Source organism: Embiotoca jacksoni, unplaced genomic scaffold (assembly GCF_022577435.1).
Source record: "Embiotoca jacksoni isolate LCO1_2020_lvr unplaced genomic scaffold, fEmbJac1.0.p SCAF_112, whole genome shotgun sequence".
Taxonomy (NCBI): Eukaryota; Metazoa; Chordata; class Actinopteri; family Embiotocidae; genus Embiotoca; species Embiotoca jacksoni.
Window position 1 is genome coordinate 147,501 of NW_027185244.1, and position 26,948 is coordinate 174,448.

The window sequence follows — 26,948 nt, forward strand, 5'->3', positions numbered from 1 at the left end:
CCTGTCTCTCTGCCTCTCTCTCTGCCTGTCTCTCTACCTGTCTCTCTGCCTCTCTCTCTACCTGTCTCTCTGCCTGTCTCTCTGCCTGTCTCTCTACCTGTCTCTCTGCCTGTCTCTCTGTCTCTCTGCCTGTCTCTGCCTGTCTCTGCCTGTCTCTACCTGTCTCTCTGCCTGTCTCTCTACCTGTCTCTCTGTCTCTCTGCCTGTCTCTGCCTGTCTCTCAGAGGGAACCTACAGTGGATCTGTTGGACTCCTTTGTTGATCACTGGAAATCAATAACTAATTATTACATCGATACGACAGGTGAGTTTAACTGATCAACACCTGAAACACCTGATCTGCCAATCACATCCACTCTCTGTCTCTGTCTGTCTCTGTCTCCGTCTCTGTCTCCGTGTAGATGACAGTCGTCCTGTCAGACAGACAGACATCCCTTGGCATCTCAGGCAGATGTTGGACATCCTGGTGTACGAAGAGAAGCAGCAGGTGACGACATCATCCCTGTCCTCCTTCCTCTTCATCATCACTGTCCTCCTTCCTCTTCATCATCCCTGTCCTCCTTCCTCTTCATCATCACTGTCCTCCTTCCTCTTCATCATCACTGTCCTCTGCTGGTCTGTCTTACATGTTGATGCAGTAGAACTTTAGTATCTTAAAATAGAACTTACTGATAGAACTTTGTAGTTTGGCTTTCTGGAAGAAATTATATTTTCTTGATTCTTGTTGTTCTGGTTTGAACCCTCATGTTGAAATGAACTTATTGTAAGTCTTTGGATAAAAGAGTCAGATAAATGAAATGTAATGTGTCTTCAGGTGGAGGACACTGGTCCCTGTCTGGAGTATCTGCTGCAACACAAGCTGCTGGAGACGCTGTGCACACTGGGAAAGGCTCAGGTAACAGAGGGACACCTGGAGGATGCACTGTAGGACACACTGTCGACTGTCCCTCAGTAAATTGTCTGTCCTTTGTCCCTCAGTTCCCTCCTGGGATGTCCCAGCAGGTTCTGATATTCTTCTCCAGGTTTCTGTCTGAGCTGCAGAAACATCTGCTGCATATGGTCAACGTCTACAGACCTGTTCAGGTAAACCAAGGACCTCTGACGTCATTGTGACGTCACTGATATTGACTGACTGCTGACCGTGCTGATGATGTCACTGTGTCACAAATCATCTCTGCTCCGCCCACAGAAGCTGATTCGCCTCTGTGCACTTCCTGGTTCCCTCACTGAGAAGGAGGAAGCTCAGTTCCTATTGGTCGTCTGCTCCAGAGTCAAACAGGATCCGCACGCGCTCATATACGTCTTAGAGGTAACCAGCAGCCACAGACTGACTCCGCCTCTTTTCTGCCTGCTGAGACAAACATGCAGTTGTCATGACACCCGCACTCACAAATATAAGAATCTCTACTTCCTGTTTCACGTGATGTCACGGCTGACATCATTTGTGGTTCCAGCTTCTGGACCAATCACAGCAGAGCGGGCAGGCCTCCAATCACAGCACAGAGCCACCACAGCCCTGCAGCCAATCAGATCCATCTTCCTCCTGCTCTGTCCAATCAGAGAGCGGTCTGCTCTCTGCTCTGCTGCAGCTGGTCAAGAGCCAGGTCAGTGAACTAGTCAACTTGTATATAATATATATAGATATATACTGTTTGTATATAATATATATATATAGATATATACTGTACTGTATATACTATATATACTGTGTATTTTATATTTTATATTTTTTACTGCTATTTTATTGCTTTCTATTATTATCTTATTTCTTCTGTATGCTGCTGTAGCGAAAAAAAAAATTCCCCTCGGGGATTAATAAAGTAACTACCTAACCTAACCTAACCTAACTATTTAACTCCAACTAACCAGACTGAAGCAGTTTCATTATTCAGCAATAATAAAGTTGTGAACTTTATTGATCAGAATGACAACAACAAACTGAATGTGATGTACGATAAGCTGATGAAGAGGAGGATGCCATCATCAATCCTCTGACAGGAGCTCAGATCAGCTGATTGATCAGACATTTATATCATGTCATCATGGCGTCTGTCCACAGAGGGCGCCGGTGAGGCTGAAGGCCTACGAGAGCCTCCTGCTGCTCTCTGGATCCTCCGGGGAGCTGCTGAGCGCTCGCACCCATCTGGGAGAGCTGCTGGCTGGGAGGCTAACGGACCTCTTCTCCCTCCTGGAGGGTCTGGAGCCTGGAGAGCTGCAGACATGGACACACACCGAGTGGAGGTACACACACAGACACACACCGAGTGGAGGTACACACACAGACACACACACCGAGTGGAGGTACACACACAGACACACACCGAGTGGAGGTACACACACAGACACACACCGAGTGGAGGTACACACACAGACACACACACCGAGTGGAGGTACACACACAGACACACACCGAGTGGAGGTACACACACAGACACACACCGAGTGGAGGTACACACACAGACACACACACCGAGTGGAGGTACACACACAGACACACACACCGAGTGGAGGTACACAGACACACACACACACACACCGAGTGGAGGTACACACACAGACACACACCGAGTGGAGGTACACAGACACACACACACACCGAGTGGAGGTACACAGACACACACACACACACCGAGTGGAGGTACACACACAGACACACACCGAGTGGAGGTACACACACAGACACACACCGAGTGGAGGTACACAGACACACACACACACACTGAGTGGAGGTACACACACAGACACACACCGAGTGGAGGTACACACACAGACACACACACCGAGTGGAGGTACACAGACACACACACACACACACCGAGTGGAGGTACACACACAGACACACACCGAGTGGAGGTACACAGACACACACACACACCGAGTGGAGGTACACAGACACACACACACACACCGAGTGGAGGTACACACACAGACACACACCGAGTGGAGGTACACAGACACACACACACACACCGAGTGGAGGTACACACACAGACACACACCGAGTGGAGGTACACACACAGACACACACACCGAGTGGAGGTACACACACAGACACACACACCGAGTGGAGGTACACACACACCGAGTGGAGGTACACACACAGACACACACCGAGTGGAGGTACACACACTCAGGAAGCAGGTGTGTCTGATTGACAGGTGTGTCAGGTGATTGACAAATGATTGACAGGTGCAGTTCCAGCAGCACTACAGCAGTGTCTCCTGTTTCCCATCAGCTCTCAGTTTTCCCGCCGCAGCGCTGATCTCAGGTCAGAGGATCCAGATCACATGACCAACTTCTTCTGCTGGTTTGACTTCCTGGATCACCTGATGAGAGAAGCACCACAGGTAACCTCACCTGTTAGTACTGATGACATCATAAACATGATTGTTTGTTGTGATGCAATGATGTGTGTGTGTGTGTGTGTGTGTGTGTGTGTGTGTGTGTGTGTGTGTGTGTGCATTACCAGGTGTTCGTGGTGAAGTTAGTTCAGTGTGTTCATCAGCTCTGGCTGGTGGAGGTTCTTCAACCGAAGCTTCTGCACACGTAAGTTCTTCATCTTCTTTAGAATCTTCATCATCATCATGTGAGGTTAGTTAGTTAGTTAGTTAGTTAACCCAATCAGAGGTTGGTTAGTTAGATGGTTGGTCAGTCGGTTGATCGGTTGAACTATTGTGACTACCAGGTGTGTTTGTTGTCCAGGTGTGAGCAGGAGGTTCTGGTCTCCACCTCTGTCCTTTGTGCTGCTGTCAGACTGGTCCGGTCCTCGTCTCTGCTGGACCAGCTGGTCCACTTCCTGCTTCACACTCCGACTCTGACACACCTGCTGCTACAGCACTGCGACCACATCTCTGACCAGGTGAGACCAGGTGAGGCCAGGTGAGGCCCAGGTGAGACCCGGTGAGGCCCAGGTGAGACCAGGTGAGGGCCAGGTGAGGCCCAGGTGAGGCCCAGGTGAGGGCCAGGTGAGGGCCAGGTGAGGGCCAGGTGAGGGCCAGGTGAGGCCCAGGTGAGGCCCAGGTGAGGGCCAGGTGAGGGCCAGGTGAGGCCCAGGTGAGACCAGGTGAGGGCCAGGTGAGGGCCAGGTGAGGGCCAGGTGAGGCCCAGGTGAGGCCCAGGTGAGACCAGGTGAGACCAGGTGAGGGCCAGGTGAGGGCCAGGTGAGGGCCAGGTGAGGCCCAGGTGAGACCAGGTGAGGCCAGGTGAGGGCCAGGTGAGGGCCAAGTGAGGCCCAGGTGAGGCCCAGGTGAGGCCCAGGTGAGGCCAGGTGAGGGCCAGGTGAGGCCCAGGTGAGGCCCAGGTGAGGGCCAGGTGAGGGCCAGGTGTAAGTAGAACTACAGACAGAACAGAGGACAACTGACAGTTATCCAATCAGAGGGACACTCTGTGTCCAGTTGGTCAGTCTGATGAGGAGTCTGTCTGTCTGTCTGTCCTCAGATCAGCATGGTGTCTCTGTCTCTGGTGGACGAGTTACTACAGAAGCCTCACGGGGACATTTTGGACGTCCTGGTGTTGGGTTTCCTGCATAGTCGGAGTTACTTGTCTCTAGCTGCTGCTGGACAGGAAGACAGACAGCCTGAGGACAGCGAGGACAGCGAGTAGGTTCTTAATGTGTGACCACGTGTTGTCCCTCTGAGACAACATGTATGTACCTGATAACAGACGACACGTGTCCTGTGTTCAGAGACCTGGAGGAGGACCCCTTCTTCTTCTCTGACTCTCAGCTTCTCCCTCCTCCTCATCCTCCTCCTCATCCTCCTCCTCTTCCTCCTCCAGCTGCCCTGGGACCAGCTGATGATGTCGTCAACAGGTAACTCACCTGTCCTCCACATCTCACCTTCACACTTATGTACACACACACACACACACACACACACACACACACACACACACACACACACACACACACACACACATAAATAAATATATATATACACTATTATTATATAACCATTATTAATATTATATAATAACATTGATAAATAATGATAAACAAATGGTTTATGTTTCAATCAGAACGTGTGTCTGTGTGTGTGCTCGTGTGTGTAGTTTCCTGTGTTTGGTTCCTGTTCAGGTTCGATCAGCTTTGCTGCTGCAGGAAGGAGGATACGAGTCGTATGTCCACGATGCACACACACTGGTCAGCAATAACACACACACACTGGTCAGCAATAACACACACACACTGGTCAGCAATAACACACACACACTGGTCAGCAATAACACACACAGTGTTGTCCTCTACTTGCGAGGAGTTTGAACAAACACGCCTGTCTCACCTCACCTTCACACCTTACCACACCTGTCTGGCTCCTCCCCCAACAGGTGACTCAGTGTCAGGCTCTCTCTCTGTCCTGGGATTGGCCACTAGTTCTCCCCCCTCCTGTCCCCCCCTCAGGGGAGGAGGAAGACTTCTTTGAAGGTCACCTGCTCAAAGTTCTCTTCAACCGACTGGGACGCATCCTGGAGCAGGTACACAGACCTGTCTCCCCTCACACACACCTTTCTCGTCTCACCTCACATCTGTCTCGTCTCACCTCACACACATGCCTGTCTCCCCTCTCTCACACACACACACACACACACACACACACACACACACACACACACACACACACACACACACACACACACACACACACACACAGACAGAATGGTCTCTCCTCTCACACACCTGTCTCACCTCACCTAGTACCTGCTGACTCACCTATGCAGGTGTGTCCTGTGTGATGATGTTGTGTGTTTCAGCCGTACGAGTTGAACCTGCAGCTGACGGCTGTTCTCTCCCGGCTGTCGGCCTTCAGCCACCCACTGCTACACGAATATCTGCTCAACCCCTACATACACCTGTCTCACTGCTCCAGGTCGCTCTTCTCTGTCCTTATCAGGGTGAGACACACAGAGACAGGCAGTCATCTCTCTGTCTGCCTGTCTCACACACTGAATACAAAGACTTCATCTCACTGTCACTGCTGCTCACCATGAGATCACCTGGTACCTGTCTCCCTCTCCGTGTTCGCCTGCCTGTCTGTCTCTCAGGTGATGGGAGAGTTGATGCAGAGGACACAGCAAGTCTCTAAGATGACAGACAGACTGTTGGACACCAGGAGACACCTGGTGGGACTGAGCCACAACACTGGGTAACTACCCATCTGTCTGTCTGACTAACTGTCTATCTGTCAGCTCAATCTGCTGTTTGATGATAGAAACATTTTAACTAAAGTTGATCATCATGATAATGTCACAGACAGACAGACAGGTGAGTTTACCTGTGGGTGTGTCCTCAGACTTGAACACCTGACTTTGCTGAGAGGAGTCATCGTCCTCGAGGAGTTCTGTAAGGAGCTCGCCGCCATCGCCTTCGTCAAGCTGCCACTGGACCAGGACCGACCCACCTGGACCCCTTAGACCTGGTATCTCTGGGTAACAGGTCCATCTGATCTGCAGCCAGATGACATGACGACAGGTCCACCTGGATCCAGGTGGGACTCTGTGGGTCCACCTGGACTCTGAACCTCCAGGTGGTTCTGGTTTCATAAAGCGTTTGTGTCTCTGAGGACTACTGAGGCCCGAACAAGTCAAAAGAACAGTTTGGTTTCATAAAGACCCTCTCAATGGTCCCGGTTTAGTCCCACCCCCCTCTCACTTTCCGGCCAATCACACACCTGGTTCCTTTTTCTTTTTCTCATTGGCTGCTGCAGCCGGTGAGACTCTGAACCTGCAGCCAATCAGACGACAGAGATCTGACTCCAAAGATGATTTTAGTTTAATTAAGAACTAGAAAAACGTTTGTTTATGTTTACAAATGATGACATCACCAAAAAAAATATTTTGTCATGAAATACAAACTTTTTTTTAATAAAAAACATGTTAAAATTTAAAATAATTTCTCAGATTAACGTAAAAATATTTTTACTACATAAATCACATCAAATCTTTTTAATGTGTTTAATGTTGAACTCTGGGCTTCTGTACTAGAACACATCAGAGGAGAACCTGCAGGATGCTGGACCTGGATCCCATGACCTCTGACCTTTACCCTTAGTTGGGACTTTATTTAAATGTGAAAAGATTGAAATGTTTCACAGCGTTTGCAGTTTTACTCCAAATATTTAAAACCTTTCTTCAGAATCATAAAACTTCATTTTGTTGTTCTTTATTCTTCCTGTTTGTTTCAAACTGAGATTAGACTTTTATTTTGAAAACCTCAAAGAGAGAGACACATCTGCAGCTCAAATAAAAACAAAGTATGTGGATGCTAAAGATCCTTCACAGGTCCACATCTGGACCTGGAGACAGATGTTCCTGATTATTAAAATCAATATTGATTCAACAACTGAAGAAGTGTGTGTGTGTGTGTGTGTGTAAACAAATAAAGACGGGCGGATTTCATTAAAACCCGAACGATGACGTCACTTCCTGTTTTTCTTACACTGCACATTTCCACGGGCTTTTATTTTGTAGGTCCGTAGCGGATGTGTGTCGTCTTCCTCCCTGCAGCGGAGCGGAGGAGAGCGGAGCTGAAGGTCACAGCTGGAGGAGCGTTAGCAGCCGCAGCCTCCTCCTCGTCATCATCACCTCCATCACCGGTCCTCTGACCGGCAAATGAGACAGGAGGAGCGACAGACGGAGCTGCTGCAGCATCCCACCTGTCTCACCGCCAGCCCTGCCTGTCTGTCGGACTGACTAGTAGCAGCCTTCGTCCCTCCGCCGTCCCTCCATCATGGGGAACCGGGGGATGGAGGAGCTGATCCCGCTGGTGAACCAGCTGCAGGACGCCTTCTCCTCCATCGGGCTGAACGCCACCCTCGACCTGCCGCAGATCGCGGTGGTGGGCGGGCAGAGCGCCGGGAAGAGCTCGGTGCTGGAGAACTTCGTGGGCAAGTGAGTCCCCCTGTCCGTCTGTCTCTCTGTCTGTCCGAACCGGGCCCAGTGGACCCGCCCGGCTGGCTGCAGGCCGGCTGACCCGCTGGATAGATGAGCAGCACATTATACAGTTCTCTGTGACGTCACATGATTTAAACGTGTGACCTGATCAGCTGTTTCTGTGTTGATGAATCAGCCAATCATCTGATGATCAATGAATCGATCCTCCGAGATTCTGATCAGGAACATCAGATCCAGTGGATGAGGGACACAGTTGGTTCTGGTCTATCATGTTCCTGTCAGATGGACAAATTAATAGGAACACTGCCTGATGGGACCCCGGAGGACCCGGGTCAGTTCGTATGTGTTCATGTGTGTCCATGTGTGTCTATGTGTCCAGAGGACGTGGGTCTCCTGCAGGAACCCCTTTAAACTGCATCAGTTCTTCCTGTCTGTGAAAACATGAAGAACTTTGAGATTTTCTTCTTCTGAAAACACAAACACATTTTAAAAACCAGTAAATGCAACTGTAACCAGAAACAAAGAGAACCTGGAGTTGAACCCCATAGGTCATTACAGACTCTGATGTTCCTGTCTGTCAGAACTTTGATCATGTCTGGTCGTCTGTGGTCTGCAGGTGTTTCAGGTGTTACAGGTGTTTCAGTGTCTCAGTGTTTCAGGTGTTTCAGTGTCTCAGTGTTTCAGGTGTCTCAGTGTCTCAGTGTTTCAGTGTTTCAGGTGTTTCAGTGTCTCAGTGTTTCAGGTGTTTCAGTGTCTCAGTGTTTCAGGTGTTTCAGGTATTTCAGTGTTTCAGGTGTCTCAGGTGTTTCAGTGTCTCAGTGTTTCAGGTGTTTCAGTGTTTCAGTGTCTCAGGTGTTTCAGGTGTCTCAGGTGTTTCAGTGTCTCAGTGTTTCAGGTGTTTCAGTGTCTCAGGTGTTTCAGGTGTCTCAGGTGTTTCAGTGTCTCAGTGTTTCAGGTGTTTCAGTGTTTCAGGTGTCTCAGGTGTTTCAGTGTTTCAGGTGTCTCAGGTGTTTCAGGTGTTTCAGTGTCTCAGGTGTTTCAGGTGTTTCAGGTGTTTCAGTGTCTCAGTGTTTCAGGTGTTTCAGTGTTTCAGGTGTTTCAGTGTTTCAGGTGTCTCAGGTGTTTCAGGTGTCTCAGTGTTTCAGGTGTTTCAGTGTTTCAGGTGTTTCAGGTGTCGCAGGTGTTTCAGTGTCTCAATGTTTCAGGTGTTTCAGTGTTTCAGGTGTTTCAGTGTCTCAGTGTTTCAGTGTTTCAGGATTCGTACCTGCATCCATGACTCTAAAGTGACCCCAGCAGCAGCAGAGCTCTTTACAGACGTGTCACTCTGATTCGTATTTATTATTCTGTTGCACATCATGTTACTATGGTTACTGAAGCACTGAAGTGTGAGCAGTATTTACTGATGAAGACCACTGCTGGGAGGAAGGGGAGGAGGAGGAAGAGGTGAAGCCTCTGTCTCTGAGGTCTGTAGTTCGAGTCCTGCCGGAAGCCGACACGTGATTGGCTGAATATTTTTATCTTCACCCTGAGGAAGAGGAGGGTCTTTGTCTGTATGCCTGCTCTCATTGGTCCCTAGCGGTCACATGACTCGGCAGGGTTTTGGTCATCGCATGACAATAACAGCGTGGTGTGTGTGTGTGTGTGTGTGTGTGTGTGTGTGTGTGTGTGTGTGTGAGAGAGAGAGAGAGAGAGAGAGAGAGAGAGAGCTGACTGCAGGAGAATCTCACTCTGCCACTACTCTCTCACACATACACTCGCTGGATGTCGTGATGCTGCTCCTCCTCGAGCTGCAGTCTCTCTGAAGGATTCACATCACAATGAATATCATATAATATTATGTCGTATCATTGGAAGAGCCACAAGTGTATTAGTTCATTTAAATTTCGGGAATATTAATAATTTAATTTTGGAATTATGCTCATGGAACTAAGATATGTAAAATATATTGAAAGACATTTATGTTAGTGATTGACGCTCCCTTTCTTGTGATTTAATGACGTCATGACGGCAGCAGGTGCCACACAGAGAGCTGCATATCGTTCTACCGTGGGACAGTTTATTATTTGTGTTTTCATGCTTTGCTGCATAAAATAAAGATAAAAGGAAAAGAATTCAAAGATGTGTCGTTCACGCAAGAAAAGGAAGTTAGTCAGTCTCCAGCTCATGAGCAATATCATATCATATCATATCATATATCATGTAATATGTAATATATAATATCATATATCATAATATCATATCATGTAATATCATATGTAATATCATATCATGTAATATCATGTAATATCATCACGTAATATATGTAATATCATATCATATATCATGTAATATCATAATATCATGTAATATATCATATCATCTGTAATATCATGTAATATATCATATATCATATAATATCATGTAATATCATGTAATATATAATATCATATATCATGTAATATAATATAATTTAATATATCAAATATTATGTAATATAATATCAAATATTATCATGTAATATCATAATTTTGTAATATAATATGTCATGTAATATATCATTTAATATAATATCAAATATTATGTAATATAATTCAAATATTATCATGTAATATAATATCGTAATATCATAACATGTAATATATCATATATCATGTAAAATATCATATCATGTAATATCATAATATCATTTAATATATCAAAATATTATGTAATATAATATCAAATATTATCATGTCATCTAATATCGTAATATCATGCAATATCATTGCATGTAATATCATATATCATGTAATATATCATATATCATTTAAAATATATATCATGAAATATCATATATCATGTAATATAATATCATGTAATATATATCATGTAATATCATAATATAATTTAACATCATAATATCAAATATCATGTAATATAATATTGTAATATCATATTATCATGTAATATTATATCATTTAATATATCAAATATGTAATATAATATCAAATATGTAATATAATCTCAATATCATGTAATATCATGATATCATTTAATATCATAATATAAAATATTATGTAATATAATATCAAATATTGTCATGTAATATCATGTAATATCATATAATATCATGTAATATCATATATCATGTAATATCATAATACCATGTAATATATTATGTAATATATCATATAATATATAATATCATGTAATATAATAATATCATGTAATATCATCAAATATTATCATGTAATATCACAATATAATGTAATATATCATAATATATAATATCATGTAATATCATAATATCATGTAATATCATCAAATGTTATCATGTAATGTCACAATATAATGTAATATCATATACAATATCATGTAATATCATGTAATATCATAATATTATGTAATATCATCAAATATTATCATGTAATATCACAATATAATGTAATATCATATACAATATCATGTAATATCATGTAATATCATAATATCATGTAAAATCATCAAATATTATCATGTAATATCACAATATAATGTAATATCATATACAATATCATGTAATATCATGTAATATCATAATATCATGTAATATCATCAAATATTATAATGTAATATCACAATATAATGTAATATATCATAATATATAATATCATGTAATATCATAATATCATGTAATATCATCAAATGTTATCATGTAATGTCACAATATAATGTAATATCATATACAATATCATGTAATATCATGTAATATCATAATATTATGTAATATCATCAAATATTATCATGTAATATCACAATATAATGTAATATCATATACAATATCATGTAATATCATGTAATATCATAATATCATGTAAAATCATCAAATATTATCATGTAATATCACAATATAATGTAATATATCATATATAATATCATGTAATATCATAATATCATGTAATATGATATCATGTGATATCATATCATTTAATATCATAATATCAAATATGTAATATAATATCAAATATTATCATGTAATATCATGTAATATAATATGTAATATCATATATGTAATATCATATATCATGTAATATAATATAATATCATGTAATATCATAATATCATATCATATATGTAATATCATATATCATGTAATATATCATTTAATATCATAATATAAAATATTATGTAATATATCAAATATTATCATGTAATATCAATACCATGTAATATCATATCATGTAATATCATATAATATCATGTAATATATCATATAATATATAATATCATGTAATATCACAATATCATGTAATATCATCAAATATTATCATGTAATATCACAATATAATATAATATATCATAATATATAATATCATGTAATATCGTAATATCATGTAATATCATCAAATATTATAATGTAATGTCATAATATAATGTAATATCATATATAATATAATGTAATATCATATAATATCATGTAATATCATAATATCATGTAATATCATCAAATATTATAATGTAATGTCATAATATAATGTAATATATATAATATAATGTAATATCATATATAATATAATGTAATATCATATAATATCATGTAATATCATAATATCATGTAATATCATCAAATATTATAATGTAATGTCATAATATAATGTAATATATATAATATAATGTAATATCATATATAATATAATGTAATATCATATAATATCATGTAATATCATAATATCATGTAATATCATCAAATATTATCATGTAATATCACAATATAATGTAATATATCATATAATATATAATATCATGTAATATCATAATATCATGTAATATCATAACATGATGCTAACATGTGATTCTAACATGTGATGCTAACATGATGCTAACCCCCCCCCCCCCCCCCCCCCCCCACCCCAGAGACTTTCTCCCACGTGGTTCCGGTATCGTCACTCGGCGCCCCCTGGTGCTGCAGCTCATCAACTGTCCAACAGGTGAGACTCACATACCATATAATATCATATATGTAATATTATAATATCATGTTAACATGTTGATCTGAGCAGGTATTGATCATATATTGATCATGTGATATATTGATCATGGATTGATCATGGATTGATCAGAGTATGCAGAGTTCCTGCACTGTAAAGGGAAGAAGTTCATCGACTTTGATGAAGTTCGTCAGGAGATTGAAGCTGAAACGGATCGAGTGACGGGTCAGAACAAAGGAATCAGTCCAGTTCCCATCAACCTACGAGTGTACTCACCCAACGGTAACACACACACACACACACACACACACACACACACACACACACACACACACACACACACACACACACACTGTGACGACCCGCTGACCCCCCCCTCTCCTCAGTCCTGAACCTAACCCTGGTCGACCTCCCCGGGATGACGAAGGTTCCGGTCGGCGACCAGCCGGCCGACATCGAGCAGCAGATCAGAGAGATGCTGATGCAGTTTGTCACCAAGGACAACTGCCTCCTATTGGCTGTTTCTCCGGCCAACTCTGACCTCGCCAACTCCGACGCCCTGAAGATTGCCAAGGAGGTCGACCCACAAGGTACGAGTCCTCCACCCGCATCTGAAACACCTCCACCCACATCTGAAACACCTCCACCTCCATCTGAAACACCTCCACCTCCATCTGAAACACCTCCACCCGCGTCCTCCTCCAGGTCTAAGGACCATCGGTGTGATTACCAAACTGGACCTGATGGATGAAGGAACTGACGCCAGAGACATCCTGGAGAACAAACTGCTGCCGCTGCGCAGAGGTACACATGATGACATCAGACAGAATCCTGACACCTGATTGGCTGTCACCTGATTGTTATATGTTAAATGTGTCAGGTTACATCGGGGTGGTGAATCGCAGTCAGAAAGACATCGACGGGAAGAAAGACATCACGGCGGCTCTGCAAGCTGAGAGGAAGTTCTTCCTGTCGCACCAGGGGTACCGTCACCTGGCCGACCGCATGGGCACCGCCTACCTGCAGAAAACTCTCAACCAGGTGAGTCCTGCTGTCTGTCTGTCTCTTTCTGTCTCATGTCTTCAGCACACAGCTGTGATGGTAGCTTAGCTTAGCATAAACACTGGGGGCGGGTGGAAACTACTAGCCGGGCTCTGTCAGTTCCCGAAGGTGTTCAGAGTTCCCGGCCCCCTGCTCCCTCTGTAACCATAGTAACAGCATCCGTCGGTTTCCCCTAGCAACTGACCAACCACATCCGGGACACGTTGCCGGGGTTACGCAGCAAACTACAGAGCCAGCTGTTGTCCATCGAGAAGGAGGTGGAGGAGTACAAGAACTTCAGACCCGATGACCCGAGTCGCAAAACCAAGGCCCTGCTGCAGTCAGTACACACACACACACACACACACACACACACACACACACACACACACACACACACACACACACACACAGTACACACACACACACACACACACACACACACACACATACACACACACACACACACACACACACACAGACAGACAGTGTGTGTGTGTGTGTGTGTGTGTGTGTGTGTGTGTCAGGATGGTGCAGCAGTTTGCGGTGGACTTTGAGAAGCGGATCGAAGGATCAGGTGATCAGGTCGACACCTACGAGCTGTCAGGAGGAGCGAAGATCAATCGAATCTTCCATGAGCGTTTCCCCTTTGAGCTGGTCAAGGTACAGATCTCACCTGTGTGACATCTTTAGATCCTGAGTGACATCATGATGATCACCTGAGTAAAGTGTTTTACCGACTGTGCAGCTGGAGGGCGACGAGAAGACTCTTCGTAAGGAGATTAGCTACGCCATCAAGAACATCCACGGGATCAGGTGAGTTTACAGCCGTGGTCTCACCTGTCACCATCCGTCCCCACCTGTCCCCACCTGTCCTCACCTGTTCTCACCTGTCCCCACCTGTTCTCACCTGTCCCCACCTGGTTCAACCTGTTCTCACCTGTCCCCAGCTGTCCTCACCTGTCCCCACCTGTTCTCACCTGTCCTCACCTGTTCCCACCTACCCTCACCTGTCCCCACCTGGTTCAACCTGTCTCCAGCTGTCCTCACCTGTCCTCACCTGTCCCCACCTGGTTCAACTTGTCCCCACCTGTCCTCACCTGTTCTCACCTGTTCCCACTTGTCCTCATCTGTCCTCACCTGGTTCAACCTGTCCTCACCTGTCCCCACCTGTCCCCACCTGTCCCCACCTGTTCTCACCTCTCCTCACGCGTCCTCACCCATTCTCACCTGTCCTCACCTGGTTCAACCTGTCCTCACCTGTCCCCACCTGCCCTCTCCTGTTCTCGCCTGTCCCCACCTGTCCTCACCTGGTTCAACCTGTTCTCACCTGTCCTCACCTGTTCTCACCTGTCCCCACCTGTCCTCACCTGGTTCAACCTGTTCTCACCTGTCCTCACCTGCCCTCTCTTGTTCTCACCTGTCCCCACCTGTCCTCACCTGGTTCAACCTGTTCTCACCTGTCCTCACCTGTTCTCACCTGTCATCACCTGTCCCCACCTGTCCTCACCTGTCCTCACCTGGTTCAACCTGTTCTCACCTGTTCTCACCTGTTCTCACCTGTCCTCAGGACGGGTCTGTTCACTCCTGACATGGCTTTCGAGACGATCACGAAGCGGCAGATCGCTCAGATCAAAGAACCGTGTCAGAAATGTGTTGACATGGTGATCAATGAGCTCGTCAATACTGTGAGGCAGTGTACTCAGAAGGTACTGCAAGTTACTCCCACTAATACTACACAGTACTGCAATCAGTAGTATTGATCTGTAATCAGTAGTACTGAAACAACAATATTTACTGTCTGGTCTGCGTTTGACCTCTGACCTCTCTGTGTCCCCTGCTTCCTGTCTGCAGCTGGCTCAGTATCCGATGCTCAGAGAGGAAATGGAGAGAATCGTCACTCAGCACATCAGAGACCGAGAGAGTCGCACCAAAACTCAGGTGTGTCACATCAGAACTGTCACAACACCCGTCATCTCAGGAAGTATCTCAGGAGAAGAAGAAGTATCTTAGGAAGTATCACAGGAAGTATCACAGGAAGTATCTCAGGGAGTATCTCAGGAAGTATCTTAAGAAGTATCACAGGAAGTATCTCAGGAAGTATCTCAGGAAGTATCACAGGAAGTATCTCAGGAAGTATCTCAGGGAGTATCTCAGGAAGTATCTTAGGAAGTATCTTAGGAAGTATCACAGGAAGTATCTCAGGAAGTATCTCGGAGTATCTCAGGAAGTATCTTAGGAAGTATCACAGGAAGTATCTCAGGAAGTATCTCAGGGAGTATCACAGGAAGTATCTCAGGAAGTATCACAGGAAGTATCTCAGGAAGGCTTCAGGTTGATGTCGTGAGTTAAATCTCATGTAATTATGAATGTAACCGTTAGTTTTTATTGGCTCTCATGAATGACACAATTAAAATTTTCAAACACTCAAAACATGGAAAAGAATCAACAAAACTGTGACAGTTTATTATCCTGAAGAACACAGTGACCATCTGTCTGTCTGTCTGTCTGTCTGTCTCTGTCTGTCTGTCTATCTATCTGTCTCTACCTGTCTGTCTGTCCAGGTGATGTTGCTGATTGACATTGAGTTGGCCTACATGAACACAAACCATGAAGATTTTATCGGCTTTGCAAAGTAAGAAAGTTTCAGCTCACTCACTACACAAGTACACAACAAATACACAAGTACACAACAAATACACAACAAGTACACAACAAATACACAACAAATACACAACAAATACACAAGTACACAACAAGTACAAAACAAGTACATAACAAGTACAAAAATACACAAGTACACAACAAATCAGACACTGACCTGTGTGTGTGTGTGTGTGTGTGTGTGTGTGTGTGTGTGTGTGTGTGTGCTAGTGCGCAGCAGAAGAGCAGTCAGATGAACAAGAAGAAGGCGGCAGGAAACCAGGTGAGTCCCTGCAGGTAACGAAGGACCAACTCATTCATATGTTTCTCTCTTTTCTTCTCACTCTGTCTCTCCATCCCTCTCTATGCCTCTGTTGCCGTGGCAACCAGGATGAAATCATGGTAAGTGTGTGTTTGCTTGTGTTACTGACGTTGTGGGGACGTACCTAAGGTTAGGTTCAGGTTGGGTTTAGGTTAGGTTCAGGTTAGGGTTAGGTTAGGTTCAGGTTAGGTTTAGGTTTGGGTTAGGTTAGGTTTAGGTTTGGGTTAGGTTAGGCTAGGTTCAGGTTAGGTTTGGGTTAGGTTAGGTTAGGTTAGGTTAGGTTAGGTTTAGGTTTGGGTTTGGGTTAGGTTAGGTTAGGTTCAGGTTAGGTTAGGTTAGGGTTAGGTTCAGGTTAGATTCAGTCTAATATTAACACTGTGATGTAACTTTACAACTGGACGAACACTGTTGTTATTAGTGATGGATCAATAATTAATCACAGGGATTGATGACATCATCATTAACCAGGTGTTTCTCTGATGTAATGACTCGTCCAGGTGATCCGTAAAGGCTGGCTCACCATCAACAACATTAGCATCATGAAGGGCGGAGCCAAAGAGTACTGGTTCGTCCTGACGGCTGAGACCCTGTCCTGGTACAAAGACGACGAGGTAACACACACACACGGAAACACGCACACAGAAGCACAGACATGGAAACAAACACGGAAACACACAACTCCATATAAAGTCCTGAAATCTGAACAAATACATCTGTCCTGGTTCAGCAGAGAGCAGAGACTTTTGTTGAAAAGACAGAGACATTAACGATGTGTGTTGCCGTTGTTGTCGTTGTTGATGTTATTGTCGTTGTTGTCATTGTTGACGGTGTTGTTGATGACGTTGTCGTTGTTAATGTTGTCGTCGTTGTTGTTGCTGATGATGTTGCTGTCATCGTTGATGTTGTCATTGTTGTCGTTGTTGATGTTGTTGTCATTGCCCCCTGCAGGAGAAGGAGAAGAAGTACATGCTGACAGTGGACAACCTGAAACTGAAAGACATTGAGAAAAGTTTCATGTCCAGCAAACACGTTTTCGCCCTGTTTAACACAGAGCACAGGTCAGAGGTCAATAATAAATACAGGTCAGATGTCAATAATCAATACAGGTCAGAGGTCAATAATGAATATGATCTATGATGTTGCAGGAACGTGTACAAAGACTACCGTCAGCTGGAGTTGGCCAGTGAGTCTCAGGAGGAGGTGGACAGCTGGAAGGCATCTTTCCTACGAGCTGGAGTGTACCCTGAACGCACTGTGGTACTAATCAATACCACTGTTTATTATCAATTCATACGACATCACCACCACATCATCACCACATCACAACCATATCATCACCACATCATCACCACATCACAACCATATCATCACCACATCACCACATCACAACCATATCATCACCACATCATCACCACATCACAACCATATCATCACCACATCACCACATCACAACCATATCATCACCACATCATCACCACATCACAACCATATCATCACCATATCATCACCACATCACAACCATATCATCACCACATCACCACCACATCACAACCACATCACAATCATATCATCACCATATCATCACCACATCACAACCATATCATCACCACATCACCACCACATCATCACCACATCACAACCATATCATCACCATATCATCACCATATCACAACCATATCATCACCACATCACCACATCACAACCACATCACAATCATATCATCACCATATCATCACCACATCACAACCATATCATCACCGCATCATCACCACATCACAACCACATCATCACCACATCACCACCACATCATCACCATATCATCACCATATCATCACACATCACCACCACATCACAACCATATCATCACCATATCATCACCATATCATCACACATCACCACCACATCACCACCACATCACAACCATATCATCACCACATCACCATATCATCACCATATCATCACCATATCATCACCACATCATCACCACATCACAACCATATCATCACCACATCATCACCATATCATCACCATATCATCACCATATCATCACCATATCATCACCACATCACCACCACATCACAACCATATCATCACCACATCACCACATCATCACCATATCATCACCATATCATCACCACATCATCACCACATCACAACCATATCATCACCACATCACCACATCATCACCATATCATCACCATATCATCACCATATCATCACCATATCATCACCACATCACCACCACATCACAACCATATCATCACCACATCACCACATCATCACCATATCATCACCATATCATCACTACATCATCACCACATCACAACCATATCATCACCACATCACCACATCATCACCATATCATCACCATATCATCACACATCACCACCACATCACCACCACATCACAACCATATCATCACCACATCACCATATCATCACCATATCATCACCACATCACAACCATATCATCACCATATCATCACCATATCATCACACATCACCACCACATCACCACCACATCACAACCATATCATCACCACATCACCATATCATCACCATATCATCACCACATCACAACCATATCATCACCACATCATCACCACATCACAACCATATCATCACCATATCATCACCATATTATCACACATCACCACCACATCATCACATCATCAATCATCACCACCACATCACATTATTACTACTTTATTACTACTTTCTTAAGACTTAATACTTTATAATCACTTTATTAATAATGTATTATTACTTTATCAATACTTTATAATCATTTTATTAATACTTTATTATTACTTTAATAATACTTTATTGATACTTTATAATCACTTCATTAATGACTTTATTAATACTTCATATTTACTTTATTAATGATTACAGTAGTTCCTCAATATGACAGTAATATATTAGTAGTAGTTCTTATTATATATTGTTATTATTATTAATAATGAAATTATTAAAAATGAACTGAAACTTTCTCCTTCCTTTCTGCTCCTGCAGGATAAAGAGAAGGTAAGTTTCTGTGTGTGTGTGTGTGTGTGTGTGTGTGTGTGTGTGTGTGTGTGTGTGTGTGTGTCTGTGTGTGTGTCTGTGTGTGTGTCTGTGTGTGTGTCTGTGTGTTCAGCTGCTGTGTGTGTGTGTGTGTGTGTGTGTGTGTGTGTGTGTCTGTGTGTGTGTCTGTGTGTGTGTCTGTGTGTGTACACTGTGTGTTCAGCTGCTGTGTGTGTGTGTGTGTTTGCAGGTGGAGGTGGAGGAGTCCAGTGGTGATGGACAGATCCACAGTTTGGACCCTCAGCTGGAGCGACAGGTGGAGATCGTCAGGAACCTGGTGGACTCGTACCTGTCAATCATCCACCGCACCGTCAGAGACCTCATCCCCAAAACCATCATGCACCTGATGGTCAACAACGTACGGAGACACACACGCACACGCGCACGCACACACACACGCACACACACACACACACACACACACACACACACACACACACACAAATGAAGGTGTTGGTCATGTGACCTCCTCTCTGCTCCTCAGACGAAGGAGTTCATTCACGCCGACCTGCTTGCTCATCTTTACTCCTGTGGAGACCAGAACACCCTGATGGAGGAGTCCCAGGAACAGGTGAGACAGGGGGACAGAGAGACAGACGGGGGACAGGGACAGACCGAGGGACAGGGGAACAGACAGAGGGACAGAGAGACAAACAGGGGGATAGACGGGGGACAAAGAGACAGACAGGGGACAGAGGGACAGGGGGACAGACGGGGGACAAAGAGACAGACAGGTGGACCCAAAGAAATGTTTCTTTCTCTTTCAAACAATTGTGGTTCTTGTTTTTGTTGCTTTAAACCTGTCTGTCTGTCTGTCTCTCTCCTACCTGTCTGTCTCTCCAGGCCCAGCACCGTGATGAGATGCTCCGGATGTTTCACGCCCTCAGAGAAGGTCTCAACATCATTGGTGACATCAGCACGTCCACCATCACCACGACGATGCCTCCTCCGGTGGACGACTCTTGGCTGCAGGTGACGGGGATGCCGTCAGGACGCAGGTAACCGAGCACCAGGTGAGCCGCCCCCCCCCCCGCCCCCCCGACAGTGTAAGACGGGGTCATCGAGTATCTTCTGGTCTCTGCCGGTCTCTGCAGGTCCCCCATGTCCAGCCCGACCCCCCAGCGCCGTGCCCCCCCTGGTCCTCCTCGTCCAGGTGGTCGCGCTGCTCCCGGTCCGCCGTCGCGTCCCGCCGTGTCTCCTGATCCGGGACCGCCCAACGTGCCATCCCGGCCCAACAGAGCGCCCCCCCCCCGGAGTCCCCAGGTACCCCGGGCTTCATGTGTCCGTCACTCTGAGGTCAAAGGTCAAACGGCCCAGAGAGGTCAGGTGACTGAGTGGCGTGTTCAGGTGCAGCCGGTCCTGGACCGGGACCCTGCAGGTCCGAAGACCAATTCAGACCAAAGACCGTCTGATGTGTCCTCACGTCCTCCAACTGGACCGCCGGCCCGGCTCACCTCCAGGTCTCTGGTCTGAGCTGGTCCGGGTCCGAGAGCGGGTCGGAGCAGATCCTGGGTCAAATCTAAGACCCGTTACCTGGACGCTGAAGCAGGTCCCATATCCCATAATATCTCTCACGAAGCTGGTTCAACCAATCAGCTCTGAGAACGCTCACGTTAAAGGGGCAGGGTTTGCAGCTGATCTCTGACATCACTGAATGGTCAGTGGGCGGAGCTTCAACAGAACCTGCTCTGGGGCAGGTTAGGGCTGCAGTTCGATCTGAAGTTACCATGGTAACCGATCCTGCTGATGAGTCCAGACCTCCAGGTTAGCTGACCTGCAGCTGATCGTCAGGTGTGAACAAGGTCCTGTGATGTCACCTGAATGTTTCCAGGTGTTCACATCTGTTTGTTTAGCTTTTATTATTCAGAAAGAACCAGAAGAAGAAGTCAGGTTCTTCTTCGTTTTGTGCAGTGATCCACAAACAGCCTGCAGACATGGAGAAGAAAGAGGCGTCTTTCTTTCTCACCTGCTCCTGTTCATCACACTCCTCCTCCTCATCAGACTCCTCCTCCTTATCAGACCCTTACTCCTCATCAGACTCCTCCTCCTCAGCAGACTCTTCCTTCTCATCATACTCCTCCTCCTCATCAGACTCTTCCTCCTCATCAGACTCCTCCTCATCAGACTCTTCCTCCTCATCAGACTCCTCCTCCTCATCAGACCCCTCCTCCTCATCAGATCCCTCCTCCTTATCAGACCCTTACTCCTCATCAGACTCCTCCTCCTCATCAGACTCTTCCTCATCACACTCCTCCTCATCATCAGACTCCTCCTTCTCATCATACTCCTCCTCCTCATCAGACTCCTCCTTCTAATCATACTCCTCCTCCTCATCAGACTCTTCCTCCTCATCAGACTCCTCCTCATCAGACTCTTCCTACTTATCAGACCCCTAACCCTCATCACACTCCTCCTCCTCATCAGACTCTTCATCCTCATCAGACTCCTCCTCCTCATCAGACTCTTCCTCCTCATCAGACTCTTCCTCCTCATCATACTCCTCCTCCTTGTCAGACTCTTCCTCCTCATCATACTCCTCCTCCTCATCAGACTCCTCCTCCTCATCAGACTCTTCCTCATCATCATACTCCTCCTCATCATCAGACTCCTCCTCCTCATCAGACTCTTCCTCCTCATCAGACTCTTCCTCCTCATCACACTCCTCCTCCTCATCAGACTCTTCCTCCTCATCACACTCCTCCTTCTCATCAGACTCCTCCTCCTCCTCATCACACTCCTCCTCCTGATCAGACTCTTCCTCCTCATCAGACTCCTCCTTCTCATCATACTCCTCCTCATCAGACTCCTCCTTCTCATCATACTCCTCCTCATCAGACTCTTCCTCATCATCAGACTCCTCCTCCTCATCAGACTCTTCCTCCTCATCAGACTCTTCCTCCTCATCAGACTCCTCCTCATCATCAGACTCTTCCTCCTCATCAGACTCTTCCTCCTCATCAGACTCCTCCTCATCATCAGACTCTTCCTCATCATCAGACTCCTCCTCCTCATCAGACTCTTCCTCCTCATCAGACTCTTCCTCCTCATCAGACTCCTCCTCCTCATCAGACTCTTCCTCCTCATCAGACTCTTCCTCATCATCAGACTCCTCCTCCTCATCAGACTCTTCCTCCTCATCAGACTCTTCCTCCTCATCAGACTCTTCCTCATCATCAGACTCCTCCTCCTCATCAGACTCCTCCTCCTCATCAGACTCTTCCTCCTCATCAGACTCTTCCTCCTCATCAGACTCTTCCTCCTCATCACACTCCTCCTCCTCATCAGACTCTTCCTCCTCATCACACTCCTCCTCCTCATCAGACTCCTCCTTCTCATCAGACTCCTCCTCCTCCTCATCACACTCCTCCTCCTGATCAGACTCTTCCTCCTCATCAGACTCTTCCTCCTCATCAGACTCCTCCTTCTCATCATACTCCTCCTCATCAGACTCCTCCTTCTCATCATACTCCTCCTCATCAGACTCTTCCTCCTCATCAGACTCTTCCTCCTCATCAGACTCTTCCTCATCATCAGACTCCTCCTCCTCATCAGACTCTTCCTCCTCATCAGACTCTTCCTCCTCATCAGACTCCTCCTCATCATCAGACTCTTCCTCATCATCAGACTCCTCCTCCTCATCAGACTCTTCCTCCTCATCAGACTCTTCCTCATCATCAGACTCCTCCTCCTCATCAGACTCTTCCTCCTCATCAGACTCTTCCTCATCATCAGACTCTTCCTCCTCATCAGACTCTTCCTCCTCATCAGACTCTTCCTCATCATCAGACTCCTCTCCTGTTAGACCTGAAACAGAAGGAAATTGTTAGCTTAGCTTAGCTCAAAGACTAGATAAAGAGATAAATCTGATTATTGTCTCACCACCCAATCATCCACCTGGAGCCATGTCTGTCTGTCTGTCTGTCTGTCTGTCTGTCTATCCCTCTACCTGTCTGGCTCTCTACCCTTCTCTTTACCTGTCTGTCTGTCTGTCTTCCTGTCTCTCTACCTGTCTACCTCTCTCTGTTTGTGTGATCTGGTTCTAACAATACCTTCTAAGGCTACACAGGAAGTTCAGTGTCACAGCAGGTAGCCCCGCCCGTTCCCCCTCATAATGACCATATATGGTTATTCTTTCAGAATCTCTATCAGTGACCAGTGAGGAGTTCACCAATGGTATGTCAGCTATCTGTGTGACATCACTGTCCATCATCCACTGTGTTTTTGTGTGTGTGTGTGTGTGTGTGTGTGTGTGTGTGTGTGTGTGTGTGTGTGTGTGTGTGTGTGTGTGTGTGTGTTTTTGTGTGTGTTTGTGTGTGTGTGTATTTGTGTGTGTGTGTGTGTGTGTGTGTGTGTGTGTGTGTGTGTGTGTGTGTGTGTGTGTGTCTCATCGTCCAATCAAATCACTCTCCTCACCATGTGATCCCGCCCACCCCCTCTGCATCATAGTAATCCATGTAATTGGCAGCTCCATCGACCTGTAATTGACTGTCAGTCTCTCTGTTTGTGTCTCTGTTGTTTTTGTGTTGTTGTTTGTCTCCAGTCTGAGGGCTCCTGCATCTTCATTCCGATCCTCCAGAACAGCCTCTGACTCCGCCCTCTTACTCCGCCCTCTGACACACAGAAAGCACACAGATCACATAGAATTAGATTTAGTCTGGTTCCCAAAGGTTCCACATGTGGTTCTGGAGGACAAACACACTTTATTCTCTCCTTTTTACTGGTTCTAACTAGTTCCAGCTTGTTAATACTGTTTCAGTGGATGCCCAGCTGGTTCCAGCTGGTTCTAACCAGTTTTGGATGGTTCCAGTGGTTCCTACACATTTAAACTTATTCAACTGGTTTGAACAGACACGTGCTGGTTCTCCAGGTTCCTGCTGGTTCTAACTTGTTTCAACTACTGGTCCGAAAGTTCCTTCTGTTTCCAATAGGTTCCATCAAGTTCTGTTGGTTTCAGCTGGTTTCAAGAAGGTCCTCCACATTTGAACTTGTTCAACTGGTTTGAATGGGTTCCTGGTGTGTTCCAGCTGGTTTAACTGGATCTCACTGGTTCTAACTGGTAGCAACTGGTTCTAACTGGTTCTAACTGGTACCTACTGTTTATAACTGCTACCTACTGGTACCAACTGATTCTAACTGGTACTTACTGGTTCTAACTGGTACCTCCCAGTTCTAACTGGTCCCATCCATTTTGTCCTGACTGTTCCTACAGAGTATTGTAGATGATGTGACGTTTGACCCCTGAAGCCTTCCTTCTGCCTGCCCCGCTGATTCACTCTTCTCTTTTCTCTTCCTGTTTGGTTCCTGTGGTTCTTGCCAGTCGTCCCAGTAAAGGTAGCCCCGCCCACGGAGAGAGCCCCCAGTCTTCTATGGAGGGTTGACCCCCCCGCTGTGTTCCTGTCACATTAATATTCATCATCAGCACATTACTGCAATACTCAGTGTATGAACTTGTCTGTCTGCTGCTGGGAGGTGAGACAGGTCTTGTCGAGCGCTCCACAGATATGTGTGAAGAGCAGATGTCTCACTCGGCTCCATATTACCAGGTCGGTCCAACACCTGCCAGCTTTCGTCCTCAGTTCTGGAGTTTTATTTTCAGTTTCTGCTTTTCTCTCCTGTAAAGCTCAGCGTTTCTTTACAGTGTAAAGTTTATCGTTCAACTTGTCTATTTATTGATCTATTTATTGATTTATTTATGATCTACTGTTAGCTTAAAACCAGTGTTCTACTGTTCTACAAATGTTCTGTTCTGTGGACATCAGTCTGCTCCATCTCAAAGCTGCCCTCTGGTTCCAACTGGTTCCATCTGGTTCCAACTGGCTCCATTTGGTTCCAACTCGTTCCATCTGGTTCCAATTGGCTCCAACTCTCCAATCAGTGCAAGTTGTTCTGTCTTGTTCCAACCGGTGCCAACTGATACAAGCTGGTTCTAACCGGTTCCAACTGGTTCCTTCTGGTTTATCCTGGTTCCAGCTTGTTCCAATGGGTTCCAACTGGTTCTAACCAGTTCCAACTGGTTCCAACAGGTTCCAACTCTCCAACCAGTGCAAGTTGTTCTGTCTTGTTCCAACCGGTGCCAACTGATACCAGCTGGTTCTAACTGGTTCCAGTTTGTTCCAGTTGGTCCACCTGGTTCCGACCTTCTATGTTTGGTTTCAACCAGAACAACTTGTTCTGTCCTGTTCAAATTGGTTCTGACTAACTGGTACCACCTGGTTCTAAAGGGTTCCAGTTGAATACTCAGTAGTTCTAACTCCCTCCCACTGGTTCCATTTGGTTCTGATTGGATCTTAGGGGTTCCAAACCACATCTGTTCTCCCAGTGTTTCCCATCAGAGTTCCTCCAGGAAGGAGGGCGTCATCAGGACCTGAGAATCCGGTTTGTTAAGTTGTAGTTTGAGTTTGTAGATGTCTGGATGTGTTCTGACCTGGGACTGTTTCCTAACCGTTGGTGCGGTTCCTGGAGGGAGGACGGACCCGGCGCTGCAGCGGTCCGTTCGGATCTCTGCTGCAGGTTGAAGAGGTTCATGGGTGTCTCTGCTGTCTGTCCTCCGGTGTTGTGTTTGCTGTTCGTGTTGTGGTTCTGTACAATTAGTTCAGGTTCTGAGCTGCGTTCAGCGGCACCGCTGTTAGCGGAGCGTTAGCAGGACGTGCCTGTATCCGTGACGACGTGTCCTGTGTTCACATTAGTGGCAGCATGCTCTGGTTCTCGTGGTGTTTAGTATTGTTGCACGTGGCTCTGCAGCAGCGTGCTGAACGCAGCGCGGCCGCCGTGTTTACCGAGATATTACCGAGATTATAATGTACCTGTTTATGTGAGGAGCAAATTTACAGATCCACATATTCTACTGAAATATGCAGCAGCCCACACAGTAGTGTGTGTGTGTGTGTGTGTGTGTGTGTGTGTGTGAGTGAGAGTAGCTTTGTTGTGTATCTTAGTGTCATGTGATCAGGGCCAACAGTGTTGACATGAAATAAAATTTGTGTGAATAAATATGTGTCGACTTTTCTTCAAGTCAAACTGAACTAAATTAAATTAAACTAAATTAAATTAAATTAGACTAAACTAC

General features: G+C 45.2%; 2 protein-coding genes across 4 annotated transcripts in view; both read left to right on the forward strand.

The window, feature by feature from the left end:
* The window catches only part of fhip2b (FHF complex subunit HOOK interacting protein 2B), an 8,445-nt gene extending 1,038 nt beyond the window's left edge, over positions 1-7,407 (forward strand). For both annotated transcript variants that reach the window (XM_069143636.1, XM_069143637.1), the window contains exons 2-18: positions 225-303; positions 401-486; positions 814-894; positions 978-1,082; positions 1,189-1,308; positions 1,454-1,603; positions 2,059-2,240; positions 3,235-3,346; positions 3,469-3,545; positions 3,702-3,858; positions 4,437-4,597; positions 4,684-4,809; positions 5,049-5,139; positions 5,325-5,471; positions 5,748-5,888; positions 6,039-6,139; positions 6,287-7,407. In XM_069143636.1, coding sequence (XP_068999737.1) covers positions 225-303; positions 401-486; positions 814-894; positions 978-1,082; positions 1,189-1,308; positions 1,454-1,603; positions 2,059-2,240; positions 3,235-3,346; positions 3,469-3,545; positions 3,702-3,858; positions 4,437-4,597; positions 4,684-4,809; positions 5,049-5,139; positions 5,325-5,471; positions 5,748-5,888; positions 6,039-6,139; positions 6,287-6,407 — 2,037 coding nt within the window. In that variant the 3' untranslated portion in view covers positions 6,408-7,407. The remainder of the gene's footprint in view (positions 1-224; positions 304-400; positions 487-813; positions 895-977; positions 1,083-1,188; positions 1,309-1,453; positions 1,604-2,058; positions 2,241-3,234; positions 3,347-3,468; positions 3,546-3,701; positions 3,859-4,436; positions 4,598-4,683; positions 4,810-5,048; positions 5,140-5,324; positions 5,472-5,747; positions 5,889-6,038; positions 6,140-6,286) is intronic.
* An 82-nt stretch (positions 7,408-7,489) lies between these two features.
* LOC138194698 (dynamin-1-like) lies at positions 7,490-26,872 on the forward strand. 2 transcript variants are annotated; one of them, XM_069143621.1, is made up of 24 exons: positions 7,490-7,883; positions 12,738-12,811; positions 12,944-13,093; positions 13,198-13,401; positions 13,517-13,615; positions 13,692-13,852; positions 14,050-14,192; positions 14,380-14,515; positions 14,601-14,668; positions 15,423-15,561; positions 15,707-15,793; positions 16,417-16,487; positions 16,727-16,778; positions 16,886-16,897; positions 17,315-17,428; positions 17,766-17,875; positions 17,963-18,074; positions 19,832-19,843; positions 20,073-20,240; positions 20,367-20,453; positions 20,726-20,880; positions 20,977-21,145; positions 24,020-24,055; positions 25,200-26,872. In XM_069143621.1, the coding sequence occupies exons 1-23, from the start codon at positions 7,723-7,725 to the stop codon at positions 24,032-24,034; spliced, it is 2,499 nt and encodes an 832-aa protein (XP_068999722.1). In that variant the 5' UTR covers positions 7,490-7,722; the 3' UTR covers positions 24,035-24,055; positions 25,200-26,872. The 2 variants fall into 2 exon arrangements, with proteins under 2 accessions (XP_068999722.1, XP_068999723.1); XM_069143622.1 differs by lacking the exon at positions 24,020-24,055.
* Positions 26,873-26,948: the final 76 nt, after the last annotated feature.